The 23184-nt window shown below is 46.5% G+C and overlaps 2 protein-coding genes across 5 annotated transcripts in view; one reads left to right on the top strand and one right to left on the bottom strand.

The window, feature by feature from the left end:
• WASHC1 (WASH complex subunit 1) overlaps window positions 1–3995 on the top strand; it is a 46602-nt gene extending 42607 nt beyond the window's left edge. For all 4 annotated transcript variants that reach the window (XM_062590437.1, XM_062590447.1, XM_062590429.1 and 1 more), the window contains 4 exons: window positions 167–331; window positions 666–824; window positions 1492–1560; window positions 2192–3995. In XM_062590437.1, the coding sequence (XP_062446421.1) occupies window positions 167–331; window positions 666–824; window positions 1492–1560; window positions 2192–2343 (545 nt within the window). In that variant the 3' untranslated portion in view covers window positions 2344–3995. The remainder of the gene's footprint in view (window positions 1–166; window positions 332–665; window positions 825–1491; window positions 1561–2191) is intronic.
• A 5-nt stretch (window positions 3996–4000) lies between these two features.
• DDX11 (DEAD/H-box helicase 11) lies at window positions 4001–22962 on the bottom strand. Its single transcript, XM_062566969.1, has 27 exons — window positions 22930–22962; window positions 22610–22756; window positions 21865–22128; window positions 21408–21494; window positions 19754–19911; window positions 18518–18563; window positions 17891–17998; window positions 17243–17330; window positions 16536–16741; window positions 15737–15889; window positions 15587–15633; window positions 14729–14808; window positions 13416–13460; window positions 13231–13298; window positions 12629–12667; window positions 12061–12181; window positions 11428–11562; window positions 10851–10963; window positions 9273–9345; window positions 8791–8894; window positions 7828–7977; window positions 5731–5799; window positions 5432–5532; window positions 4924–5008; window positions 4712–4787; window positions 4393–4547; window positions 4001–4262 (listed from the first exon to the last, which is right to left on the bottom strand). Exons 1-27 carry the CDS (start codon window positions 22960–22962, stop codon window positions 4233–4235), a joined length of 2781 nt encoding a protein of 926 aa, XP_062422953.1. The 3' UTR covers window positions 4001–4232.
• Between the last annotated feature and the right edge of the window lie 222 nt (window positions 22963–23184).

Below are 23184 nucleotides of genomic sequence, written 5' to 3'. Positions count from 1 at the left end.
CTCTGCCTGCTGTAAGAAAGTCTACCCAGGAGGAGAGGGCTCTGCCGCACATCTTGAGTGCTGAGGATTGTTATCTGTTGCTGCTGAAAGCTGTGGAGCTCTGAGCTGAAGCTCTCAGCGCAGTGTCCTCTGGGACTCTTCATATGCAATTTCTTTTGTCTTTCAGACCTTCAAGATGCTGGACTATTGCCACCTCCTCCACCGCCACCTCCCCCGCCACCTCCTGTTGTGCCAGCTACTGTGCCTCCCCCACCACCCCTGCTCCAGCCTGCAGCCCCCTCTGAACCGGCCTGGCCCGTGACTGAGGAGAGCAGCAAGGCAGTGCCTGCAGGTAAGGGCTTGGTAACTCCATAGCTTTACTGCCAGAAGTCCTGGGCTTTGACCCACTTCTTCTGTTCTTTCCTCCTGTGGCTTTTCAGCTTTCCAGGAGAGCAGGGAAGTTGCAGTAGGAGAAGCTGCTCCTTCCTGCCTGGGAGGTGCAGGTCTTCAGTTTCCCCCATGGCAGGGCTGCTGCAGGCCCATCACTGAAGGAGGTGTCTGTGCTCTGCTCTGAGCTCCAGGAAGAGTCTGGCAGGTTATTAGAACAGCTCATTCCATGGGGATTTGGCTGGTCCTGTAGCTCACATGCTAACCCTTGCTGATGCCTGTCCTTCCTGTCCCTGCAGCTCTGGTCCAGGGAGCCCCAAAGGAGGTGGTGAACCCCTCTACTGGGCGTGCCAGTCTCTTGGAGTCCATCCGCCAGGCTGGTGGCATTGGGAAGGCCAACCTCCGTAGCGTTAAGGAGAGGAAGCTGGAGAAGAAGAAGCAGAAGGAACAAGAACAAGGTGCCAAGGCTGTCCTGTACAGTCTGCCTTCCTCTCTCCCCTGGGTTGGGGAGGTATGTCTGGAGGGAGATGGGCAAGCCAGGGCCTGAGAGCATCTGGCTGTGCAGAACAGAGCTGTTGTCTGTTCTCACAGGCTGATGTAAGGTCTTAAGCATCTCCTGTTTGGATGACGCTTTGTCAACTTGCTAAACCCCATCTGTCAGGAGGGCATGAGTGTTCCTGATGGAAACTCATCCTGTCTCAGGGCATAGTTATAGGTTTTATATGTGCTGCATAGAAACAGATGCTGAAAGGAGAGTTTGGGGGGAAACCCTGGGTCAAGATGGCCTCAGTGCTGAGGTGGTTTGAGCACTTTGATCTAGGTAAACTGGTTAGGGTTACTGACTGGTGTGGCAGGATGAGAGAAACAGTGCCCAGCCCTTTCCTGCTCCTGGACAAATCTTGACACTTGGCTTTCCCTAGAGGATGCTGTTACCCTGCAGTGCCTGGTGTTTCCCAAAGTGAGACTGACCTGTAGTGGGAGGAGAGGTTAGCCATGCGGTACAAAATTGGAGGGTACAGTTCATTCTTTAATCTGAAAGCAGTATGGCAGAATACTTTCCCCTTAGTGGTGGGTTCAGACTGACTCTTTCTTCTGGTCTGATTCATGATACTTTCTTTGTTTCAGTGAGAGCTACGGGACAAGGTGGAGACTTGATGTCAGACCTCTTTAACAAACTGGTGCTGAGGCGCAAAGGTACTATTTTGTAGAGCGGGCTGCTTCTTCCCTCTAGCAAAGAGGTAGAAGAGCCCTCCTGGCACCTTCACCTGGGTGTAAGCTGTAGCCCTAGAACTAGGAACAGACACTGCCCCAGCCCAGCATGTCATGTGGTGGCTGGGAGCCTCTTTACAGAGGGACATCAAGGGAATCTCCAAGTCAAAATAGGCTGGAGACTCTAGAGTTTGTGCACCCAAGGCAGAAACTGGACTGTGAAAACTACCAGTGAGCAAGCCCTGCAGGGTGAGGGAGGGACAGCGTCATCCTTTTGAACTGATCAGTCCTGGAGGCTGGGCCTGTTGTCCATCAAGGCGCCTGAGTCACAGATGAAGTGCTGAGCAGATACCTGGTTTATTCAGGACCAGTGCTGCTCCTCAGTGCCTGATGGAGGATGGGGTGGGGGCATGGACTTACACAGGTGGAGCTTCAGTTCAGTGGGCTCTTGTGCAGTGCTGTGGTGGAATGTAAGGTGGGTCACAGCTCTGTGTGTCTGGGTCACCTGGGAGCTGAGGTAGCAGTGTTATGAGATGTTTTTTCCCCCTCACCATTACTGAGTTGTCTTGTTCTGTAGTCCCTAAGTGTCACTCTTGCTTTTCTTCCTCCCTCCTAGGTATTTCAGGGAAAGGGCCAGGTGCCTCAGGAAATCCCGAAGTTCCTGGAAGTCCTGCTGGTGCCTTTGCTCGTATGTCAGATTCGATACCACCCCTTCCACCCCCACAGCAGCCCCTGGGTGAGGAAGATGAGGATGACTGGGAGTCATAGATGGTATCAGTTGTGCATAATCTATCAGCATGAGTCCCATGACTCTTGAACTAAGCACCTCTGAGACAGACCAGTCCACGGAAATATCCCCTGGAGGATGGGCACTGGCATGGCAGAGGGACCCTGTCATTTCTTCTTAAAGATGACCTGGAAAAGCAGGAGCTAACCACTGCTGAATATAGTTATCAAGGAGTGTTACTTCTGCTCTGTTTGCTCTTCCCCACCCCCAATAATACATTCCATCTCAAATGCTGCTGCTGCTCAGACTGGCTCAATAAATCCTGCCATAGCTGCAGGGCAGTGAGGTGGCTTGTGCTCAGAGGATCAGAACTAGCATCTCTGCCAATTTAAGGGGCCTTCAGTCTTTCTTAATGTGATTGGTGATGACTGCAAGAGCATCTCTTGCAGGCAAAAACAGCCTTTGCTTCATCTGTCTCCATGCTGTTTGCTTGCTGAAGCTCTTGTTTGCTTGGTTATTGCTGGGTGTGAATTCTTCAGCACCCAGCTCATATTCAAGAGTGTGCATGTGTGTATGTCCATCTGCCCCTTTATGGGGGTGTAATTACTGGTGCCTCTACCCTTAATTGTCTTTGTACTTGGCTTATGGCAGTTCTTTGCTGCTGATTGGTTTCTGAAAAAATTGCAATAAAACTCAAGGAAGCAGGTCCTCATAGCCTTCACTCTGCTAGAAGAGAAGTGTGCTCAATTAAGCGTGTCTTAAGAAAGGGCCCAGCTGTCCCTTTTGATCTCAGGCTGAGGTGAGCCTTAGAAACCAGCACCATATGCCACAGCACCTGAAGCCAGGGGCTGTTATAAGAAGGCATCCATCATTCCAGCAGCTGCTTTCACTGAGGTTAAGGCAGTGCGTTTGGCAGAGTGAGGAGGCTCACTACCCACTGACGGTGCTGGAGAGACAGAAGCAGCATTTTTTCTCTGGGGGACTAATTAACATAGAAGGGAGATAGACGCTCTGTAGATGCAGGGGGTACCAGTTCTGTGTCTAATTAGAAGTACTTATTTCACTGAGAAGAGCCTTAAGATGTAGCACCCAGCTGCTGAAACAGGCAAGAAGACAAAGCAGCTCCTGTAAACAGGCTTGTTCCTGATGACAGGAAGTGTTGGGAATGGCTGTTGGATAGCATAACTGCCCTCTACCACTGACCTGTGACTTAGGAAAGAACCTCAGGGCAGTTGCACTAAAAAAGAATGTAACCAACCATTTTCCACAGCAAGCTACCTTCTAGCTTGAAAAACCTGTGCAGTAAGAAAGAGATAAGATCATAACTATATGATTAAGCATGATCAGAGAAGTGCTGCAGTGCATTGCAGCCATATCCTTACTCCCTTTGAAAGGAGGAGCCAAGCCCTGAATTTATCAACTGCTTGAAGCAAGGTAGAGAGAAGGGGATAAAAATGGTTCCCCCAGCTAGTCTCACTCTAAGCCAACATGACACAAGTTAAATAACCTATTATCTAAAATTCCTGTGGAAAAGCTTTAATTTCATTCATCACCAAGCCCCCCCCCTAATCCTGGTGGTTGAAGGAAAAAAGCAGATGTGTTCAGTTGAAATAATTATGATATCCCCATACTTAAGTGTCTGGGTTGAAAATATTTAATCAATTTAAATAAAACTTGAACAATTATAAACAAATCTGTCTGCTGCTGCTTTCACTAGTGTCAGGGCTACAACTAGTTTCCCTCCTGGTTATGATGCTGAAGGTGCAGGTCTCACCAGCACAGTGCCCAGATACTGAACAAAAACCATCCACAAAGGAGGCAAGAGAAGATTCCCAAAATCTTTCTTTGATACAGAAGAGCAGCAGCCAGCTGTTTTTCAGAAGCAGTAGCTCACACAGAGCAGACCTACAGATCAGTCTTCTGGTCTCCATCACGAAGTGTCCAACTTCCCTCGATGGAACTAAGAACAGAAGAAACCTGACAGTTTGTTCCTGGCCTTACACTTAAGAGCCAGTGTGAGGGTTTGGGCAAGTACAAATTAGTACAGGGGAAAGAGTTTCCATAGCAGTACGTAAGATACAAGTTCTGACCTTTCTTAATTCTGCAAATGCTGATCCAAAGGCAGCTTTAACCTGGGTTCTCTCCTTGATCCACTGTGGCAACTTATTAAAGATGGCAGGGCGTGCATACCTGTGATCCAGGAGCAGGATGCTTGCAAAGTCCTTCTGATGGCGAATGGCTCTCCCTGTAGAGTGTGCAAACACATGAAACAGGCAAGCATATTTATGTTTCCCATCTTTTATACATAGAGTGGTTGAGTAACGCTTTCTTTTTCCTTGCCCTCCTACCCCAGTGCAGTTGCATTTTGTATCCCCCCTCCCTAAGCCTGCCCAAGGAAGGATGAATTACCTATCGACTGGTTTACTGCCTTCATACACAGGTTTTCAATCAGCACTCTGCTAGGTGCCTGGCCAGCAGCTCTGGGCTGGAAGAGAAAAACACTGAAAATGAGGCAGCTGTAAATCAAACTAGGGAGGCCTCTTTAATGAAGAATTGAGGCATATACTTTTATCCTCAACACGCAAAAGTGAAATAAACAGAGCTCTAAGTCTCCCTGTTACCATTGTTTTGTCAAGCCAAGTCATTTTTTCCTGGAGCTCTGGAGCTTTAATGTTGGGGTAAGGCATGCCTACCATAATCACACACCTGCAAGGGAAGAGTACATTATTATTATTGTCTCATGCTAGAGCATTTTGTCGACAGCCAGATAAATTAGAGAGGTCATTGCACCCCTGAAAGACAGCCAGCCCTGAAGACCAAAGGCAGCAATAAAGCACAGCAGTTTGACAAGCACATACTGAACTGAAAGCTGCAGAGGGATTCAGGGTGCCAGAACAAGGAATTATCTAGCACAGAAAGCCTAACTGCATTACCCTCGTAAAAAGTACTCTGGATAAGTTACTAATCAGGAGTTTTACACCACGCAGCAGGCTTGGTCCCATTAGTTTAAGCCTCAGCCAAAGTCATGAGCTCCCCAGAGTTTTCTATCTATGCAAGGACTGACCCATGCATCCTGCTCAGAGTCACAGCACCACAAGCTGCGTGCCCACCTTAAAGCAGCCATCTTACCTTCCCAGGTCATCAGAGAAGTTGATCCCTTCACTCATTTTCCCTCCAACTACAGAAAACAGCAGAGCTCCTGTCATCTGGCCTCCCACATGGCTGCAGCGCTGCAGGAGAGGAACCAACCCATTAAACCAGAGTTGGGAAGAATTCTGTGCTTCAGAAACACTGGGCATACCTGCGTGAGAGCCCTCTTTTCTTGTTAAACACTTGTTTCCTTGTTAAAAGCTACAATGCCCTCTTCAGCAACACTCCTCTACAGAGCTAGGATACTTCACTCTCAGCAGACTGCTACTTCTGCCTACCTTTATGCACTTGGCATATTCCACCAGCACCTGTTCCACCTGGTTGGCTTTCTTAGGCTCCTGAAAGATCTGTCAAAGATACAATGTGTTAGTTGCAGCAACAGGAAGCTAACATACCAAAGAAAACAAATTATTTTAATCCCATGCTGTTAAAAACTGCACCGTAGTAAGACGGGGGAAGGACACACTGCCTGAGAAAAATGACCTAACCAGCACTTTTCCCCTCCACCCTACAAAAGCACTACATGTTCACTCTTAACACCTTTCCACTGGGCTCTGGAAGGAGCAGCAACACCATTCCCTTTCATCTTAGGCAGACTTGTCCAATTCTATAAAAAGTTAAAAATCATCTGAGTGTTGGAAGGCAGGAAAGTGTGATCCACCTCCTCCATCTAGGAATAAAGATACAGAGGGGCCAGATGAGGAGACTCTCTCTGGCTGCAAGATCTTTGAGGACAGTGAAAAGATCAAGCTAAATCACCAACTATTTACAGGTAATAGTTCCCCTTGCCTAGTGAATCAATTAGCTTTCTATATATATTAAAAAAAATACATTGAATAAAATTTCCTGATATTGAATATTTCAATTTACTGAAAATTCTGCAGTTAACTGAGCTACTTTTTGATAGGTGCTGCATCTTGACCAAAATCACAAGTTTTTTTCCCCCTCTAGTAAACAAGAGGTGCAACATCTGTTTTATCTATAACAATAAAGAACCCAAGAAACATGTTTCCTTTTGGTTAGCAAGAAGCACTGTGAGTTTTTACCAGCTGGAATCAGTCTTTCAGTAAAAAAAATAACTGGTAAGTACAAGTGTAAGCCAAAACCATTTAACTTATTAAACAGTAGCTATTTAAGCCTCTGATTTAAATTAATCCTCTTTGTGTAATTTATATATAATCTCAGTATGATCTCACCACAGCCACCTCAGGAAGGACTTTAACCTCCCTCTTCTATGGTATGATCGTGTGTGTACGCAGCTAGAAGTCATACTTACTGCACTTCTACCAAAGGCTTTGCTAATGCATGTTCCATTTGCTGGAGACTGCAAAGGCCAAACTAGAACAAATCAGTATTGAAAAGTATAGCAAGTTGCATGAATGTAGCATAAGCCCTTGGAGATGCTAGCCAGACCGTTAGGACCCTGACAGAACATACTTGAAAAGCACTATGAATATTAGTTGCACCAGTACACAGAAAAGCTGAATTGTGGTGCTACCAGCAACAAAACCAACAGGGAGATCCACATGCCAGAATGCCAGCACCAAGGCTATGAAATATCTGCGACTCTGCTCTCCTAAGCCATGTGGTAAGTTATGGAGCTTCTGGTTAACAGAAGTCACAGCTATAAGCATTTGCAATTCTTTTTTCTGGCATACAGTCCAAGATCTGCCCAAGACAAGCAGGCTGCCTAAACTTCAATATGCAGCCTTCAAACACTTGTGACGGTCACTGCAAAGATTTCATGGTTACAGGGATCTCTCCATTTAATCTTTCACAACCCTCCCCCAACATACACAGGGGTCACTGCTGCCACCTTGCAGAAGAGGCAGAAGTTCATACAGGCAGCCTGTGGCATATGCAAGACCAGAATGCTGGTTTTTCAATTCTCAACTCTGCACTTTCACTGGAAAAAGCCATCTGTCCTATGAACTGCAGCACATCATTAGTACAATTCTGTCTAGCCCTAAGCTGTGCTATTCTTGTTCAAGGGATACATAGCTGAGCTTGAGAAAAAATAAAATCCCTTTAAGAGCCCAGCCTGAACACCCTAACCACTATGCCTCCAGGCACAGGGGAACAAGCCTGCAGGTTGTAAAAAGGGAAGGTTGTCTCCCTCCATGGCCACTACGCAGTCTCTGCACTTACAGAATCTCTAGCAGCATTTAATCTAATTTAGATCCCACCTCAGTGGTCAGCTGCCTGGGAAGTATCATTTATTCATTACTGGAGGGATTGGCTAGATAAACATCCGCTCTGCTCTGCCATGCATCATACGAGAACAGCTCAGCAAGAGAGGCCAGTAATGCACAGATAATTGTTTGACTTTTGAAACCTCCATTTAAAGTACCAACTGCCCCTGGCTGCACAATTACCTTCTTTTTAGTTGTCAAGCGGGTAAGCAGCCCTGTCTTTTCCCAGTGCGTGTACACCTGCTTCTCATACTCGTAGGAAGGGAAGAAGCACACCACACCCCCTGGGACCACGTTGCACACATTGCAAAGGATTCGGCCTGTCTCATCCATCTGCAAGACAGACAAGAGCAGATTGCAGCTGACAGGAGCTCCAGCTAATGCTGCTCCAATTCTGTGCACAGTCCCAGGAACACTTCTTCCCTAAGTCATGCCTTGGGGAAAGAAAAGATGTGGGAGATGTGCATAGTCTAAGGGAGCTCTGTAGGGAAGCTGGAAATCTCCAAAAAGCCATTCACTGTTTGGCCTCTTGTAAGCTGCAGTCCGTTACTGTTGTGAAGCAGTGGTCACTGAGGGAAGGAATGATTATATCTGTTGCCTAATGGACAGGAATTGCCACACTGGAACAGATGTGCTAGTTTGCTCTCAACACCTGATGGAGACAGGGACAAGAGCAGACAGTGTCCAGTGTTACGTGCTTACTGGCCCACCTACGAAAGAACAGAGAAATGAAGAAAATTTTGCAGAAACATCTGCTACCCCTCTCAGTTGAGTGGGCTGCGTTCTGCAGTGCTTCCGTGTTCCACTGTCACTGAGCCCTGTTCAAGCCATGAAGCACTCAGAGATCTCCATTTTGGATGGCCAGCACACACCAACCGCAGGATCTTGGTATAGGTAAATAGGAGATGCTAGTCTCCCTAGTCTGCAATAGCAGACAGAGCCTCTGAGCAGGCAGCTCCAAATCCCTTTTGCTGCTGTTTTTTCCCAATCACTTGGCAACATGCCTGCCCCACATCCCACAGAATGCCCCTCCCACGGCTTTTGATCAGTATGCCTTTCAAATACAGAACACAAAGTGTCCTATGAAACATCAGCAAGTGAAGCAAAAAAAGAGATATTAAGAAAGAGAACGAAGGGCAGACTTACCATTTGGGGCAGGTCTCTTGTCTGGTAGGTGAATTCTAGCTGCTGGTTGGAAGGACCACTGCAGAGGATTATGGGTAAAATGTTTTCTGGAGGAATCACATGACCTGGAAACAAAAATGAGTAGGGGGAGTCAGTGTCACTGCTGTGTGCACAAATCCAGCTAGCTGAAGAGCTTCATCTGTGTGCAGTGACACAAGTACGTGTTTGGCAAGCTAAGCCAAAGTGCACAAGCCCCTCAGTGCTCAGCTGCTTATAATTACTCTGTGAGCCCCTGGCAAGAAAGCAAGGCACTCTGCCTGCTGATTCTGGCTGAGCCTGCTGAAGCCTAGATTGGAAAGGAACTAGCACCCCTTTGCTGCTACTGTTTCTATGTTGCTTAGCAAGTGCTGACAAAACAGCACCAAACATCCACAGTAACACTTGGGCCCCACACAGCAAAATTATGAGCCCCCCATGCACCCCCCTGCCCCCAGCACACTCACCGCAGGAGAACTCCACAATTCGTGCAGGGTCCACACCAGCACAGGACAGCAACTGTTCTCGGAAGTCAGCCACCTATGACCCACAAGCCAAGGAGAGTTAGGGCACTAGAATACAAAGAGACACTCCACCTTGAGCATCGGTGTTGGAAAGGTGGTCAGCTCAGTACAGTGGGTTGATGGCACAGACAGAAGCAGAGAAGATGGGCTCTCTGCCCCATGATGAGGAAAAAATAAAAAAATCAAGGGGATAGATATGCAAGCCAGGTATCCTAGGTATGCTGCAGACCAGCGCACACAGGAGGAAGGGATGTTGAAATCCTGCAAGCACAGCTCTGGCCTGAAGCTACTGCCAAGCACAGGGCTGGCACAGCTGTCCAGCCCTGACCTTGTGTTTTCCAACTGCTCCAGCCTGGTGGCCTTGTGGAACAGTGGATAGTCATGCCTTAGCACCTGCACCAGGTGAGGAGCAGCTGCATCCCCCCCATGGCTCTGCTCAGCACTGCTCAGGCAGGAGCACAGCTCAGTCAGTGACACGGTCTGCTCCTGAGGGAGTGGGGACTCTCTGCATCCGGCATTGCTCCCTGCTGCTGAGGCGAGGCCAAATGCCCAGTGTGGCCCTTCAAGCTGGCCCAAGCAGAACAGGCAGCTTGAGTGCAGGAAGAGGTGGCTCTTCTAGAGCCCTTAGGCCTTGCTGTGGCCTCAGTGTGGAGCAGGTTCACTGCCTAGAATCTATCCTCTCTTGGCCCATGACACTCCAATTTCAGACCTCCCGAGGCCCAAGAGCCCATAACCAGATCTACTAAACGCTGTACAGAGCACATCTTGGATTGCAATTGCAATCCTCTCTCTTGGCCTGCAGTCTGAAAGGTTCAAAGTTGGAACAGTGGTCTTCCCAGAAGACCACCACTACTTCACTGAGGCCATACACTTTGCACCATCCTTCCCTCACTTGTTTCTACAAGAGCAAAGAGGAGACTTCAGGGATAGATATGGATGCCCAGACTTCAGGGCATTCCTGTTCAGAAAGAGGAATAGCTGAACTGCAAAAATGTAACTAACTGGAATATCTGCCACACCCCATAGCATCTGTACAAGGATATACTCTCTCTTAAACCCTATATTCCAAAGCAATAGGAGAAGGGCTGTAAGTTGAAGAAATAAATCCCACCACCATGGCAACACTGGAGTCTCAATTTTTCTGAAAGATCCTCTATGGCATGGTCCCTGTGGGATCCTTGTCCCTTTAGAAGGTCAGAGCCAGTCGCAGCCTGCTGTCAGCTCAAGAAACTGCTTCAGCCTGTAACACAGTCTTGAGGACCAGCAGGCTGACAAGTGCAGTCCTGGCCTTGCATCTACAGCTTTTGCACAGATAAGCAGCATGACCCCTCATACAGGAAAACTGCACAAAGGTAAGAGGGTAGGTAAGAGAGGTCTTTTCCGCACACATGCCATAGGAAGTGGATAGAAAAGCAAGTCCTATCAGGGTCAAGCTGCTGCCTTTCCATGCTTGTTTGCAGATAGTGACAGAGACCTCCTAAGATTTTAGAGCTGCTTAAAGTAGCATCTGTATTCCCTCACCGGCTGCATGGTGCCCCCAGCAATGATCACAGCTCGGCACTCTTCCACCACCTTGGCAAAGTGTACAGCTGGATTCAGCAAGAGGAATTTGAGGCTGCTCCGACCAACAGTGCCTGGGGAAAGGAGAGAGAGGATCAGGAAGCAACTGAAACACACAGTCTGGGATTCCCTCCTGCCTTGGGCACTCAGGCAGATCCCCACCTCAAAACCAGGACTTACAGATTTTCAAACCAGTATTCAAACACTGCTGTGGCAGTGGCAGGTAATACTGACCTAGAAGCTACTTTCTGCTTCCTAACCTTACTAGAGCTGTAAAGGTGCAGTAAGTTGCAAGACAAAAATCCACATCCGGAGTGGGAGGAGCTCTCTGCCATTTTTGATTCCTAGCCCCCATGCCCTTGTAAAGACTTCCTTTGGGTTCATGAGAATCCTCACATCCACTGAGCCTCTAGCCTGAACCACAGACCCTGTGGAGCATATTGTTAGGGCTGCAGATGCTCACAGACTCAGGATCACCATCAGTGAGCACTCTGCTCACAAGTCATGTCACCTCTCCTCAGTTCTTCTGTTCCAGTACCTTGCCTGTTGAGAATGACTCGGCCATCTTGGTTTGCATTCGTCAGGGCAGAGAGAAATCCTTCAATCTGCATCAGCGGAGAGGCAGTTTGGAGCTGGTCGCTCTCAGCCTCCACAGGATGGCTCTGAGGAACACCTGGCCAGAAGAGAGAAGAAGCAGGCAACCCAGGTCACATTTTCAAAGGCAGGGACTAAGTACTACATACAGATGAGCCCTTTTCAGGAACATGATACATGATCTACACTTGCAGGTAGGGAACAAAGACCCAGTGATGGAAGGAACCCAAGTCCTGTTTTATTGCTGAAAAAGAAGAGGAAGATTTGGCTTTTATAGCTGGTATCACCAAGCAGGTGCCTGTAGTAGCTCAGATCCAAGAGCCAGCTGGTCACAGCACTGCAAAGCTTGAATTTGTGCAGTGTAAACACAGAATCATATAATCATTCAGGTTGGAAGGGACCTCAGGAGATCTTCTAGTCAAATAAATATAGCTGCCTAAGTCATCTAGTCAAATCTATTTTACAAAAACTACGTAGGGCAGCTTCTGCAGCCTCTCACATTTTTCAGATCTGCCTTCCCACTTTCCACATCCTTAATCTGTCCACAAATGCACAAGTGAAGGCTGTCAAAACTCACCCTCTTTATCAGATCCCTGCTGGAGGCTCAGAAGAAAGTTCTGCAAACCAGCCAACTTCTGGTTCTCCTTGCTGGTCTTCACAACTGTGGGGGCTCCGTATCGTTCCACAAACCCAAAAAGCTGCCAAGCCAAGTCAGAAATACTATCAAGCAGCAGGAGTTGCAGAGAATAAAAACAAGTTTGCTAGCCTGCCACAGAGATAAAGTTCCCTGATAGGTGTTCACAAAGCAGTCAAATCAGTCTGTGAACACAGCCCAGGCCTCCCAGCCTTACTTTCCTCCCAGCATTAAATTAAAACCAGACTAAGTCTCTGATGCTTGTTCCTCCAATGCCATGAGGTCTACTGGGCTGGCAGGTTTGAGGCCAAGCAGCACAGAATCAGTACCCACTGCAATACTAACATGATGTGTGCTTCTCTGCAGTAGAAGCAAAAGGTGACATAGAGTGGATTTTGCAGGAACCATTTTGTTTGCAAAGTAGGGTGGAGAAGACAGACTCCCACCCCAGCTGCTGCATCTTCCACTGCATTTGAACACTACACTGACTACAAAGCCAAAGGAGCAGTACCTTCCTACTGATGAGGCTCTTCTCACAGTAACGCTGAACCTGTTGGAGGAAGAGAAAAAAAAATAATTGGCTTTCAGCATCCCTTCTCTGATCCTGCTGCCCTTGATCTTTGATCTGCATGGGATATCACTTGCTGTTCTTGCTGAGCTCTTGGGGACAGGTGCCAGGCTCTTTGTGAGTGTTCCCACCCAAACCACCTTTTATTACAAGTGCACTGCTTCTGGATTAGAAACACTTTATGTTAAGATACGATGTTTGGAGGTTTGAGGACTGGGCTACTAGAGTGGTCCAGTTCCCTCACCCTCTACCTTTACAGTCTTGCTTTGCCTGCAGACAGTCCCTGCACTGATATATGTTTAATCGGTTGCTTCCCCCTACCCCAAGGCCTTCCACTCAGCTTTCATGGGCTGTTATCCAGACAGCAGGAGAAGATCTAAACATTGGGAAAGTAGAGAGAAGCTGCCAGAAAGCAAGCAGATCCCTGCCAGAAAGCAAATCCTGCCATGTGGACCTACACTCTACTTCCAGCTCACACATAGGCATCCTGATAACCCCAAGCAACTAACCACCTGCACCCTAGCTGAAGAAAACATTTGCACTACCTTGAAGAGGTTGATATTGTCAATCTGGCTCTGAAACAGAAAGTCATTGATGGATTTTAGCACTATCCCTGAAAGAGAGGGGGGAAAAAATACGGAATTAGCTGCTGGGTCTGCAGCTCCTTAGTGCCCAACACCCATGTTCCTACCTGATAGCCAAACACCCCAGGTGTTAACTCCAGTCTTACCTGTTTGGGAAATTGTCTGAGAGTTAGGATTTTGGTTCACATTACCTGTAAAATACAAAATCAATTGAAGGAAAGCTTACAGCGGATCTGTTTTAGAATTAAGCAAGAGATTAAATGATCTGAAAGTTGCATTGTGCCAGCACAGAAACAGGAATTAACTATACATCTGGAAAAAGTAGCTGTATAGGCAAAACATCAGCCCCTGCTCAGTTTGCTTTTCTTTCTCCTGTAAGTTAGCCCTAAAGTGTAGGACAAGTGTTCTGTTGCATCCTAAGAAATGCTACCTACATTCTTTCTGTAGCAGGAGGCAGCAGGTAGGGTGGGTGCATACAAACGCTCACAACTACATAGTCATCATGCTGCAAAGATTAAGGGACAGAGACTGCAGTACATCCCTCACCCCTCCTCAGTGCAGCACCAGGGAGCTAGGATGTGCCTATGCTTGCAGGTGATTGGGAAGAAGAGAAAGCCTGAGGACAGCTCTGCACCCAGACACTTGACAGACAGAACAATATTAACTGCTGCCACTCACTGTGTTTTATGTCCTAGCATCTAACACCCACCTAACATCTCATTTCTGCAGCCTCAATCATGAAGCTGTACACAGGCTGCATTTTCTCATGAAAGCACTTAGTTGGGTGTGGGGAAGAGAAGACTGGCAGAAACAAAGGAGGAAAAGAAGTCGTGCATTTGAGAGAAGGGAAGAGAGCACCAACAAGCCCCTGCCCCAGACAGCTGCATTTCCCCTCGATGAGGAGGAAGTTCTTTATGAAAAACAGGCTCTCCTCAAGGCATTACAGGAAAGAAATTCTGTGAATGTTTGTGGATTTAAAGATTACAGCAAAGTATTATTTTTTCCACAAAGGAAAAACTTCACTCAAGAAAGATTCCCTCTGCAGAGGATTGCCTGCCGTACCCAGAGACTTTGCCACCTGATGATTCAGATTTATTCTGTGCCATTTTTGTGCCCTGATCACTGTCACGTCTGCCATCTTCCTCACTTAGCGCTGCAGCGCCCCTCCACTCAAATCACATCTGAGAACTGCACAGAAAGAGAAGGAAACTGCCTCATTAACAACTTACACCATCATCTGCTGCTCCTTAGCTTATTAAACAAGAGGGGTTCAGGCAGAAACTAGTCCACATCACCACGGTACAAAACAGACCAAGTAAAGAAATTACTAGTGTCCAAGCCTATACATGAGCAACAACTCCTTTCCACCTCTGTAGAAAAGGAAGAGGGACACAGTACTCCAAGGAAGCACCAACTGCCTCACAGTCTAAACATATCCAGAGACAGAACATTTTCTTACCTCCTAGTACAGCCACAAACTGCTGCAGCAAATACAGGATCTGTTTAATGTACATCAGGTTCTTTGCCTTTAGACGTTTCCTATGAAATAACAGACAGGTATTAGATCCTAAAACATCTTCAGGAATAAACTGCAGAGACAATCATCTGAACTCTCCTTTGTTTTAGGGAGACAGGAACCAAGAATGGCTTCTCCTAGGTTCACTCTCCCTATTTGTGACAGGGCACAGACCCCTGAATATCCTCCCTGAAGTCAACCCAGAGCATTCACCCCTGCAGCCCGGGCACTTCACTGTTCCTACCGTTATCTCTCTCCTTACATACTAATTATAGTTTGCCTATTATAAACAGCAGTGATGCCCCAAGTCCATGTTGTGATAATGCTGCACATATTCAAAGGTATTAGCAGTGATCACAACAATCAGTTGCTGAAGGGATGACAAGATGCAAGATTCGACCAGAGCCAAAAACCACATACAGCTTCCTCCTCCTCAGAGTTCAGTCAGCACATGAAAGGCTAAGGACTACAAGACACATGAAAGACTGGAGCTTTTGAAGCTGCGTATCACAAAGCAGGAGCGATTAGGAGGAGATATTGGGAAAGCAACTGAGAGGATAAGGGAAAGCCAGAATCCCCAAGATATCCCCCTTTTCACTGCTTAATACCAGCCCCAGGAGTCTCACTTAAGATGGGTTCTAGACAGAGATAATGAAGCCAGCAGCTCTTCATCTGCAAGAGTATTAATGCAAATAACCTTCCACCGGGGAAAAAGCAAGAAAGGCCCTGCAGATACGAGACATAAGCTGTGGCATCCACGCTGCCTGCCACTGTTCTTGGGCTTTCATTTGAGCTCCTCACCTGTATCGTTCCATGTACTGCAGCAGCTGGGAGTGGGCACAGCACAGCTACAAGAACAAAGCAAGGACCTGGCATTACAGAGGAGCCAAGAAAGAGCACTCTGCCAGATTTAGAGCTCAGCCATGGTTAACAGACCAGGACATGACTCACCTGAGCACCACTGACCTCTGCGCTGTGGATACAAGTGATGGTGTCTATGAGGTTGTGGGCCTCGTCAATGATTACAACCTGGTCCTTTAGACTGACCCCAGCAGCACTCCTGGTGGCCTCATGCAAGAGCATCTGATAGGGCAGCACCACCAGCTGCAGGAGAAGTGCACAGTACCCTGACTCCCACTCCTATCCTTACAGACACAGAGCACTCACCAACCACCATTAAAAGCCCACAGCAGATGGTCCTGCAGAAGCCAGACAAGTTATTTGCTCTTATTTTAGGTGAGAAAAAGAGAAGAGAAGAGACAGGGGCATGTGTTTGGAAAGAAGCACTGGGAGGTGAGCTGAATGGAAATGACTATACTATAACTATACAGGGACAGGAATCTTGTTCTATCCTCAAATAATAACAGTAAGAAAAGCCCAGCAGTACAAAAGCAGGTTACATTCCTAATCTCCTTTGAAGCCCTGAAAGGATGTCTTCTGACAGAGAACCAAGCAAGGAGGAAGAGTAGTGGTAAGTGCTAACATTATACCCATGCACCAGTATTGCTTCACAATTATTGAGCCATTCAGGTACTTCAGAATGCTTGAATCATTACCGACTTACAGCCTCCTTACTAGCTCCAAATGGGTATTCTTTTCTTCCTGTGCTTTCTCAGCAAAACTAGAGCTGACAAACATTCAGACTGCTTACAAACACCCAGAACACCGGGTAACATAGTACTGGTGGGTGCAGGAAATTGGTTTAGTCTTTGAGACCCTGGCACTAATACCCCTAAACAATATACCTTACCTGAGCAGCAGGAATAGCATATCGACTCCCATAGTATGGGCAAGCTTTTGTCTCCTTTCCCAAAGCCACCAACTGCTCAATATCTTTCACCTCCACTAGAACTTCATCACGGAGAAACTGCATTTGCTCATAGGAGTAAAATGGGCATACAGTGCGACTCATACGTCTTTTCTTCCCCTCCATCTCCTCTCCATCACTTTTCTTTTCTGACAGCAGAAATCAAAAGAAAGTCATCACCAACATACAAAATAACCTAAAACAGCTACTTTGAATCCTTACAGCTGAACCTCATGGATTTCAAAGCACATTTTTCCATGTTCTTTTTACCTATCATCTATTTAAAGAGCATCCAGCAGTGACATCCCCATCCCTACAGTGGTCGCTGCTCCTGCCAGTTAGATTTAGCCATGTGACATTTTCTCATATTTCTAGTACTAAGTTGCAGAGACAACTTCCACTGCAGAAATCCTGACTGACAAGACTCTCCAAAAATATACAAGTCTCAGAGGATTTCTTCTAGCCTGGAAGGACAAGAAAAGTAAAAGAACTAATGACCTCTAGCTCTGCTTCTCCAACCTACCTTTTTCAAGCACCTGCGAACCTGCGACTCTCTTGCTAAAACTGACTGGCAGAGAGCACTGTCTCCAGACTCTAATGCATACCAGCTTTTTCAGTGATTTGCTTTCCCAGGCTGAAAGTGCTCGTACCGTGTTTGTTCTTCTGCATCTCCATACAGCGGTCATTGATGAGTTGGAGAGCCCCCAAGCGGCGCACCTCCTCATTCACACACAGGTTCTTAGACATGCAAAGAGAGGAAGCAGTAGGTGGTTATTTAAAAGAGAGTGCCCTGCATGTTCCCTTTGCTGCAAAATAAAAGATTTCTCTAAAGGAATCTAAGACTAGATTTCAAAATAGAAAAGTCTATGGGTCAGATACCATGTATTAGCTGCTACAAATATGCTCAAACCCCATTAAAAAATTAACAAAGAGGAAAATTAGAAAAGGTGCCCTGAGACTGTTCACTGCTACCCAACAGCTTCTAACAGATGCTCACAGAAGCAATATACTAAGAGAAAGAACAAAGCACCTTCCCAGAGATTCAGAAATCTATAATCTTCCATATCAGAGGGAAGACAGACTCTTGAATTTATGTCAAAGGATAAATGGCAAAAACACAGCTCAAAGAATGCACATCACCCAGATCTGTGTCATGACTTACCAGTGCTTTAGTTTTCAGTGGGAGATTCAGACAACCCCTGAGATGTCTTGTGAATTGTTACAGCCACACAATTCCTGGCAAACTCTTATATGAAGTTAAGGTGCACGCTTGGTTCCCTTGTAAACATACCACATACCTGCCTGGATCCCAAGGAGACCATACGTGTGTCTTTGCCAAAAGGACTTTTCTGCACCTCATGCACAAACTGAGACAGCTGCGAGTGGGTGCGGCTACAGTAGTAAATCTGCAGTGAGGAAAAATGGAGGAAAGATAAGAACATGAAGAACATGGAAGCCAAATCCCCTACCTACAACCAATCCTGCAAGGAGGAAGGCAAGTGCCTCAACCAGGATACCTTCCTCAAGCCTTCACAAACACAAGGGAAGGCATATGTCTGTGTGTCACCTTACAACTGTTGAGATCATCAGGCCTATCCTTCCTGTTAACTTCTGTGCATCTGGCCTTTGTTTCAGCTGAATTTTCCAGAGTCCCTATGATAACAGGGAGTCACTACTGGAGAGTAATAAGAAGAAATAATAATTCTAGCATTGTGCTTTTACAGCAAAGTCATAACAAACTTTCAGCAGAGTAAGCTGCTTAGGCAGCCAGTGCAGTTTAAAAGGAGATAATGACAGCAGTATTGGTTGCTATTATCGACAAACTTGGTAGTTGTTGGTTACTAGTTCTCTGCTATAGTTGGTTGCTGCTCACACATATACTGATACACTGTTCTGTTTGCCACTGTCTGCCCTCCTCATCTCACCTTAGTGACATGCTCCTCTTCCACATCATCATCATCTTCCTCCAGCCTAGGAAAAGAAAGAAAAGCCCAAAGTTTCCTTTCATCAGGTCACTGAGAGTTGGTATAAAATGCTGATCTACCACAAGATAGCAATCTCAAAAGAGATGGCTGTATCATCTCAAGAACAACCTCAGATCTTAACTCAGGAGTTAAAAAAAAAATTGAGCTTATACTAATAGTGCAAGTATGCACGATCAAGTCAAGCCTTGTTCTTTAAAAATAAAAATGTCTGTAGGGCTGTGTGTTTAGTAACTTCAAGACTTTTATTTAAAAAAAATGGTGCTCCTGAGCCCCCAGCATGAGCTAATCAGTGTTATACTATTCTTTGGTGTGTTTATTTATTTATTTATTGTTTTTTCCCTTAGAGACAACATACCACCCTTAAGCTATTGCATAAAGATAAGCTTCTGGAAGATGTTTAGTTGCCATACAATTCCTCAGAGGCAAAAATAGTTTAATGTTTAATAACTACTTCATTTATATGTAGTTTAAGTGTTCTGCAATTTAAGGCAAGAGGATCTGTCTAGATAATGATACTAATTAGCAAATTTGTATTTTAAATGTATTTGACTTTTCTTGGTAAAATATGGCTTCTGGATTTCTGCATAAAGCAAAAAGAACAATCACATACAAGAGAGAAAAGTGTGCACATGTTTCTTTATGTCGAAGCACAGTCTTTAGAAACATGAACATCTCTCCCTTTAGAATACCAAAAGATGTCAAAGCTAATCTGCAGGATCTTCCTCTGATGCCCTGAGGAGCATTTTGTTTTTCTAATGTAAGAAATTTGATCTCAAGTTATTTACTCAGCAGCCAGAAGGCTTCTTTGGGGACCCAAGGCTGGGTGAAGAGAGGACATTGCTATGCATTTTAAGAAAGATGCACTATCTCAGTGACACTTCAGGTCCCTGTGCTGTCAACACAAGACAGATCCAGCCTAACAAAAGCCTTTGGAATTCACCCATTTGCACGCACTACAACAAAAGTCTACCTTCCACAGATCAAACAAAGAAGAAACTCCAGATTTGCAAAATACAGAGCCAACTTTAGAGACAGGAAGACAAATACTCAGTAAAAGAATCCCAGAGAAGCACCCAAGGAAGTAACCACACCTAGGAACCCTATAATTAAGGGAAATCAAGCACAATACAGAAAGCACTGTATTGGTATGGAACTCCCTCAAGTCCCTGTTCTTACCCAGATAACACTTTCTTCTCCTCATCACTCTCATATTCAGCAAGAATCAATTCCTCCTCGTTGTGATCCAGCTGCTCTAGAACATCTGTTCCCCCTCCCTCCAGAAGAATTTCCCTGCTGAGATGAAGAAGGCGCTTTGTCTCATCCTCCTCAGATCTCTGAAAGGAACACATGACCACATTATTTGTCATTCAGAGTAAGAGGTAGCACTGACATCACTTTATACAATGGACAGGTCAGAAGACCGCACAGTTCCTCATCCATAACACAGGGAATGGTCTGGTGGGCAAATCTCCAATAGGACAAAAAAATGCATCAAGCTATTCAACTGCACAGAACACAACTGATATCACTAGCCAAAATTTGCCCACATAGACACATAAGAAAGGAGGGAAAAAAAAGGGGGGGAAACAAGTATATCTATGCAAAAGGCCCACCAAACTCCTAACTCATGAAACAATAACAGGCACATAATCTAGTACCCAATTCCTTGAAGAAGCCAACAAAAGATGATTGACTGAGGAAAAATAGTATGTAAAAAAAGCCTAACCAAGTAAACCTATAAGGACATAATGAAATCATCTGTCTACAGTTAAGGTTAGGATAAATTCAATAATTGTTTTAAATTAAGGAGCACAAGATTTCTCTCACTGGTTCACTTCCTAATTCTGTGTTTTTTATTCTAACAGAGAACTACCCCTCTACGAAAATTCTATTATACTGCTGAAGAACAATTTTGATGATTAATTATGTTCTGTTAAAGAAGAGTACTTTTGTCAATCTGAAAACAGTATCTTCCAACTTCAGGGACCGTTCCTTTAGCATGTTATTATGAAGAAAGGCAGTTAGCAAGCACTACAGAGCAGATGAATCATTTGTTTTTTTCAAGTCTCTATTCTATTTCTCTCATCTGCTTCCTCTCCTTTTATCATGCTTCTCATTCTCTTTTAAAAGACAGAAGTTCTTTGTTCCATTTGGTTTTTTATTTATCATTTATCTTTGAACCTTTGCCATCTCTGCTATACCCTTTTGACAGGATTTGATCAAAACTGAAGTCAGCACTTCAGATGGAACACACTACAAACTAATAGCCTGACAGCCTAATAAGTCTGCCTGTTTGGGGACCTAACGTGGATATTTCTGAGAAGTTTGACTCATATCATCAAAAAGTTCTTAGAGTCAAGAGTGTTGCAACCAGTTAATCCACCTAAATGGATGAAAATACATACATGATCTTAAATTTAACCCCAGCTCTACAGATTTTATTCTGGTTATACACAATCAGTGTTCATGTATGCTCATGAGAGCTTTTGAACACTCAGCTTTCAAAGAAACTTAAGTATCAAAACTTTTGAAATAAAAGCAAAGGGATGGAAAGCTATCAAAATATTTCCTCTCTCCATCTAAATACACAAGTGTTGTCACAACAAATTCTCTATACACAAATTATTTTTCATACCTGTACTTTATAAAAAGGAATCCAACCAGAAATTTGGAATGGCCAATTCAGCAATTTAACACAAAAAGCTCCCCAAGCATATGGGGAGCTCACCTGATATCATTTGGAAATTTTCGAGTCAAGTTGTGTATGCAAGAATGAAAAAGACTTGATATAACCAATGCACAAACTTCTAAGCTTTGTAGGACAACTCACTTTTCTCTTTGCTGCATATTTTAACTGCACATTGTGGCGAATTTTCTCAAGACGATCTTCTCGCTTTTTCCTCCTGATCTGCTCTTCCTAAAATAAAGGGAAAGTGAAGGAAAGATGAAATGGGTGTAATCCTAAAACTCAGGTATAAATACTTCTCAGTGCCCTAGAGTTACAAAAAAGAAAAAAAAACACTCTGAATCAAAATTCCCATTCACATCAATCCCTTTCTCCCTGATTGCATGCCTATTACACATTACTAAGCAACGTAATTTCCTGTCTTATGCCATCCACACAGCAATGCTTCATCCTTTTTAACTGAAACTAAGTCCTTTGAAACAGGACCACCACCATCAAAGACTGCATCACTTATTTCTCCAGTTACCACCTGTGGTATCGCCCATTCTGATCCTTGCACCTTGCTGTTTCCCCTTTTCTCTACAAAAGGGCATTTCTCAACCTTTAGTCTGTCCACCATATCCTGTTCTTCTTTCTTCTGTATAAACGCAGTAATCCAGTCTGGTTCCTTGGCTGAGCATTTGCTATCTGGACGCCCAGACTCATCCAAAGTCCCTTTCTGAAGGGACTCATCCGAAGTCAGCAGCTTTTTCTCCTCCTGTCCATTGTGCTCAAGTGCTAGAAGACGGGCCTCCTCCTGTTTCTTTTTCTCCTCAAAGTCTCTAAGCCAGGAGAGGGCTCCGCAGATAAGACTTAAAGACTTTCCCTGTCATTAAAAAAAAAAAAAACAAGACAAGCCACACATAGCTGAAGCATTGGTGTCACTAACAATCACACCGCGTGCTCCTCCAAAGAAGGGATGCATGTGGTGACAGTTCCAGCTTAGCAGGACCAAGCCAAGACTATGTGCACAGATACAGGAGATTTTACATTTCATTATTCATCATTTCCCTCGTAAATGGTTTCTTTCTGCTTTTCCCCTTGCACCTGCCTGGGGCAGGCTGTTGACACCAGTGCCAGCACAGTCCTGCCACAAGCGCTACACAGAGGGCCAACAGGCCTCCAAGCCAGAACCATGGGCTCACTGTCTGTGAGGCAGCCGAGCCCCAGGCACCGCCGCCCCTGCACCCCCACCCCAGGCAGGGCCGCCCTCCGCCCCCCACGCGACTGCCCGCCCGGGACCGGCTCCCTGACACCGTACCGCCCTCCCTAACGCCGGCAGGCGCGGCCCTGCCGCACTGGCTCACCGTGCCCGTGGGGCTCTCGAAGATCCCGACCTGGCCGGCCTCCAAAGCGCTGTACAGCGCGGCCATGAACCGCTCCTGGATGAGGTAGGGCGTGTAGGGGAACGGGAAGCGGGCCGGGCCCGGCCTCTGCCCGGCATCGCCCGCCGCCTGCGGGTACGCGGACTGAGCGTGAGCCCGGCACCGGGCACCACCGGCCTCAGCGCCAACCGCCCCCTCGCCCCCGCCCCGCGCGCCCGCCTCCGCGCCAACTGCCCCCCCCCCCCACGCGCCCGCCTCAGCGCCAACCGCCCCCCCCCCTCCACGGACGCGCGCGCGCCCACCTCGGCGGCAACCGCCCCCTTCCCGCCTTCCATCTCGCGCGCCGCCACCGGCCCCCCTTCGAACAGGGCGCCCGAGAAGCCCCGCCCCTCTCGCTGTGACGGCGCCGCGACGTCAGCTACCGGCAACGGGCGCGGGCCGGGCTGGGGCGGGGCCTAGCGTGAGACCTGCCGGCGCTGGCCGTTGCCCGGCGGCGCCTGTGCCCAGAGGCGGGTCCAGCCGGCCGCGGCCTCCCCGAGCTGCGCCGTCCGACCCGG

Source organism: Rhea pennata, chromosome 1 (genome assembly GCF_028389875.1).
Source record: "Rhea pennata isolate bPtePen1 chromosome 1, bPtePen1.pri, whole genome shotgun sequence".
NCBI classification, from domain to species: Eukaryota; Metazoa; Chordata; class Aves; order Rheiformes; family Rheidae; genus Rhea; species Rhea pennata.
The sequence above is the reverse complement of the archived record's forward strand: the minus strand, read 5'-3'. Positions and strand labels throughout refer to the sequence as shown.

Excerpts from the sequence above, each read along its gene's own strand:
- DDX11 (XM_062566969.1), bottom strand. The coding sequence starts at position 22,962 with ATGGAAGGCGGGAAGGGGGCGGTTGCCGCCGAG. Across the intron at positions 18,564-19,753 it reads GAGAAGAAAGTGTTATCTGG|GCTGGAGGAAGATGATGATG; the intron begins GTAAGAACAGGG and ends TTCTTTTCCTAG. Across the intron at positions 5,800-7,827 it reads GCTTGACAACTAAAAAGAAG|ATCTTTCAGGAGCCTAAGAA; the intron begins GTAATTGTGCAG and ends TATCTTTGACAG.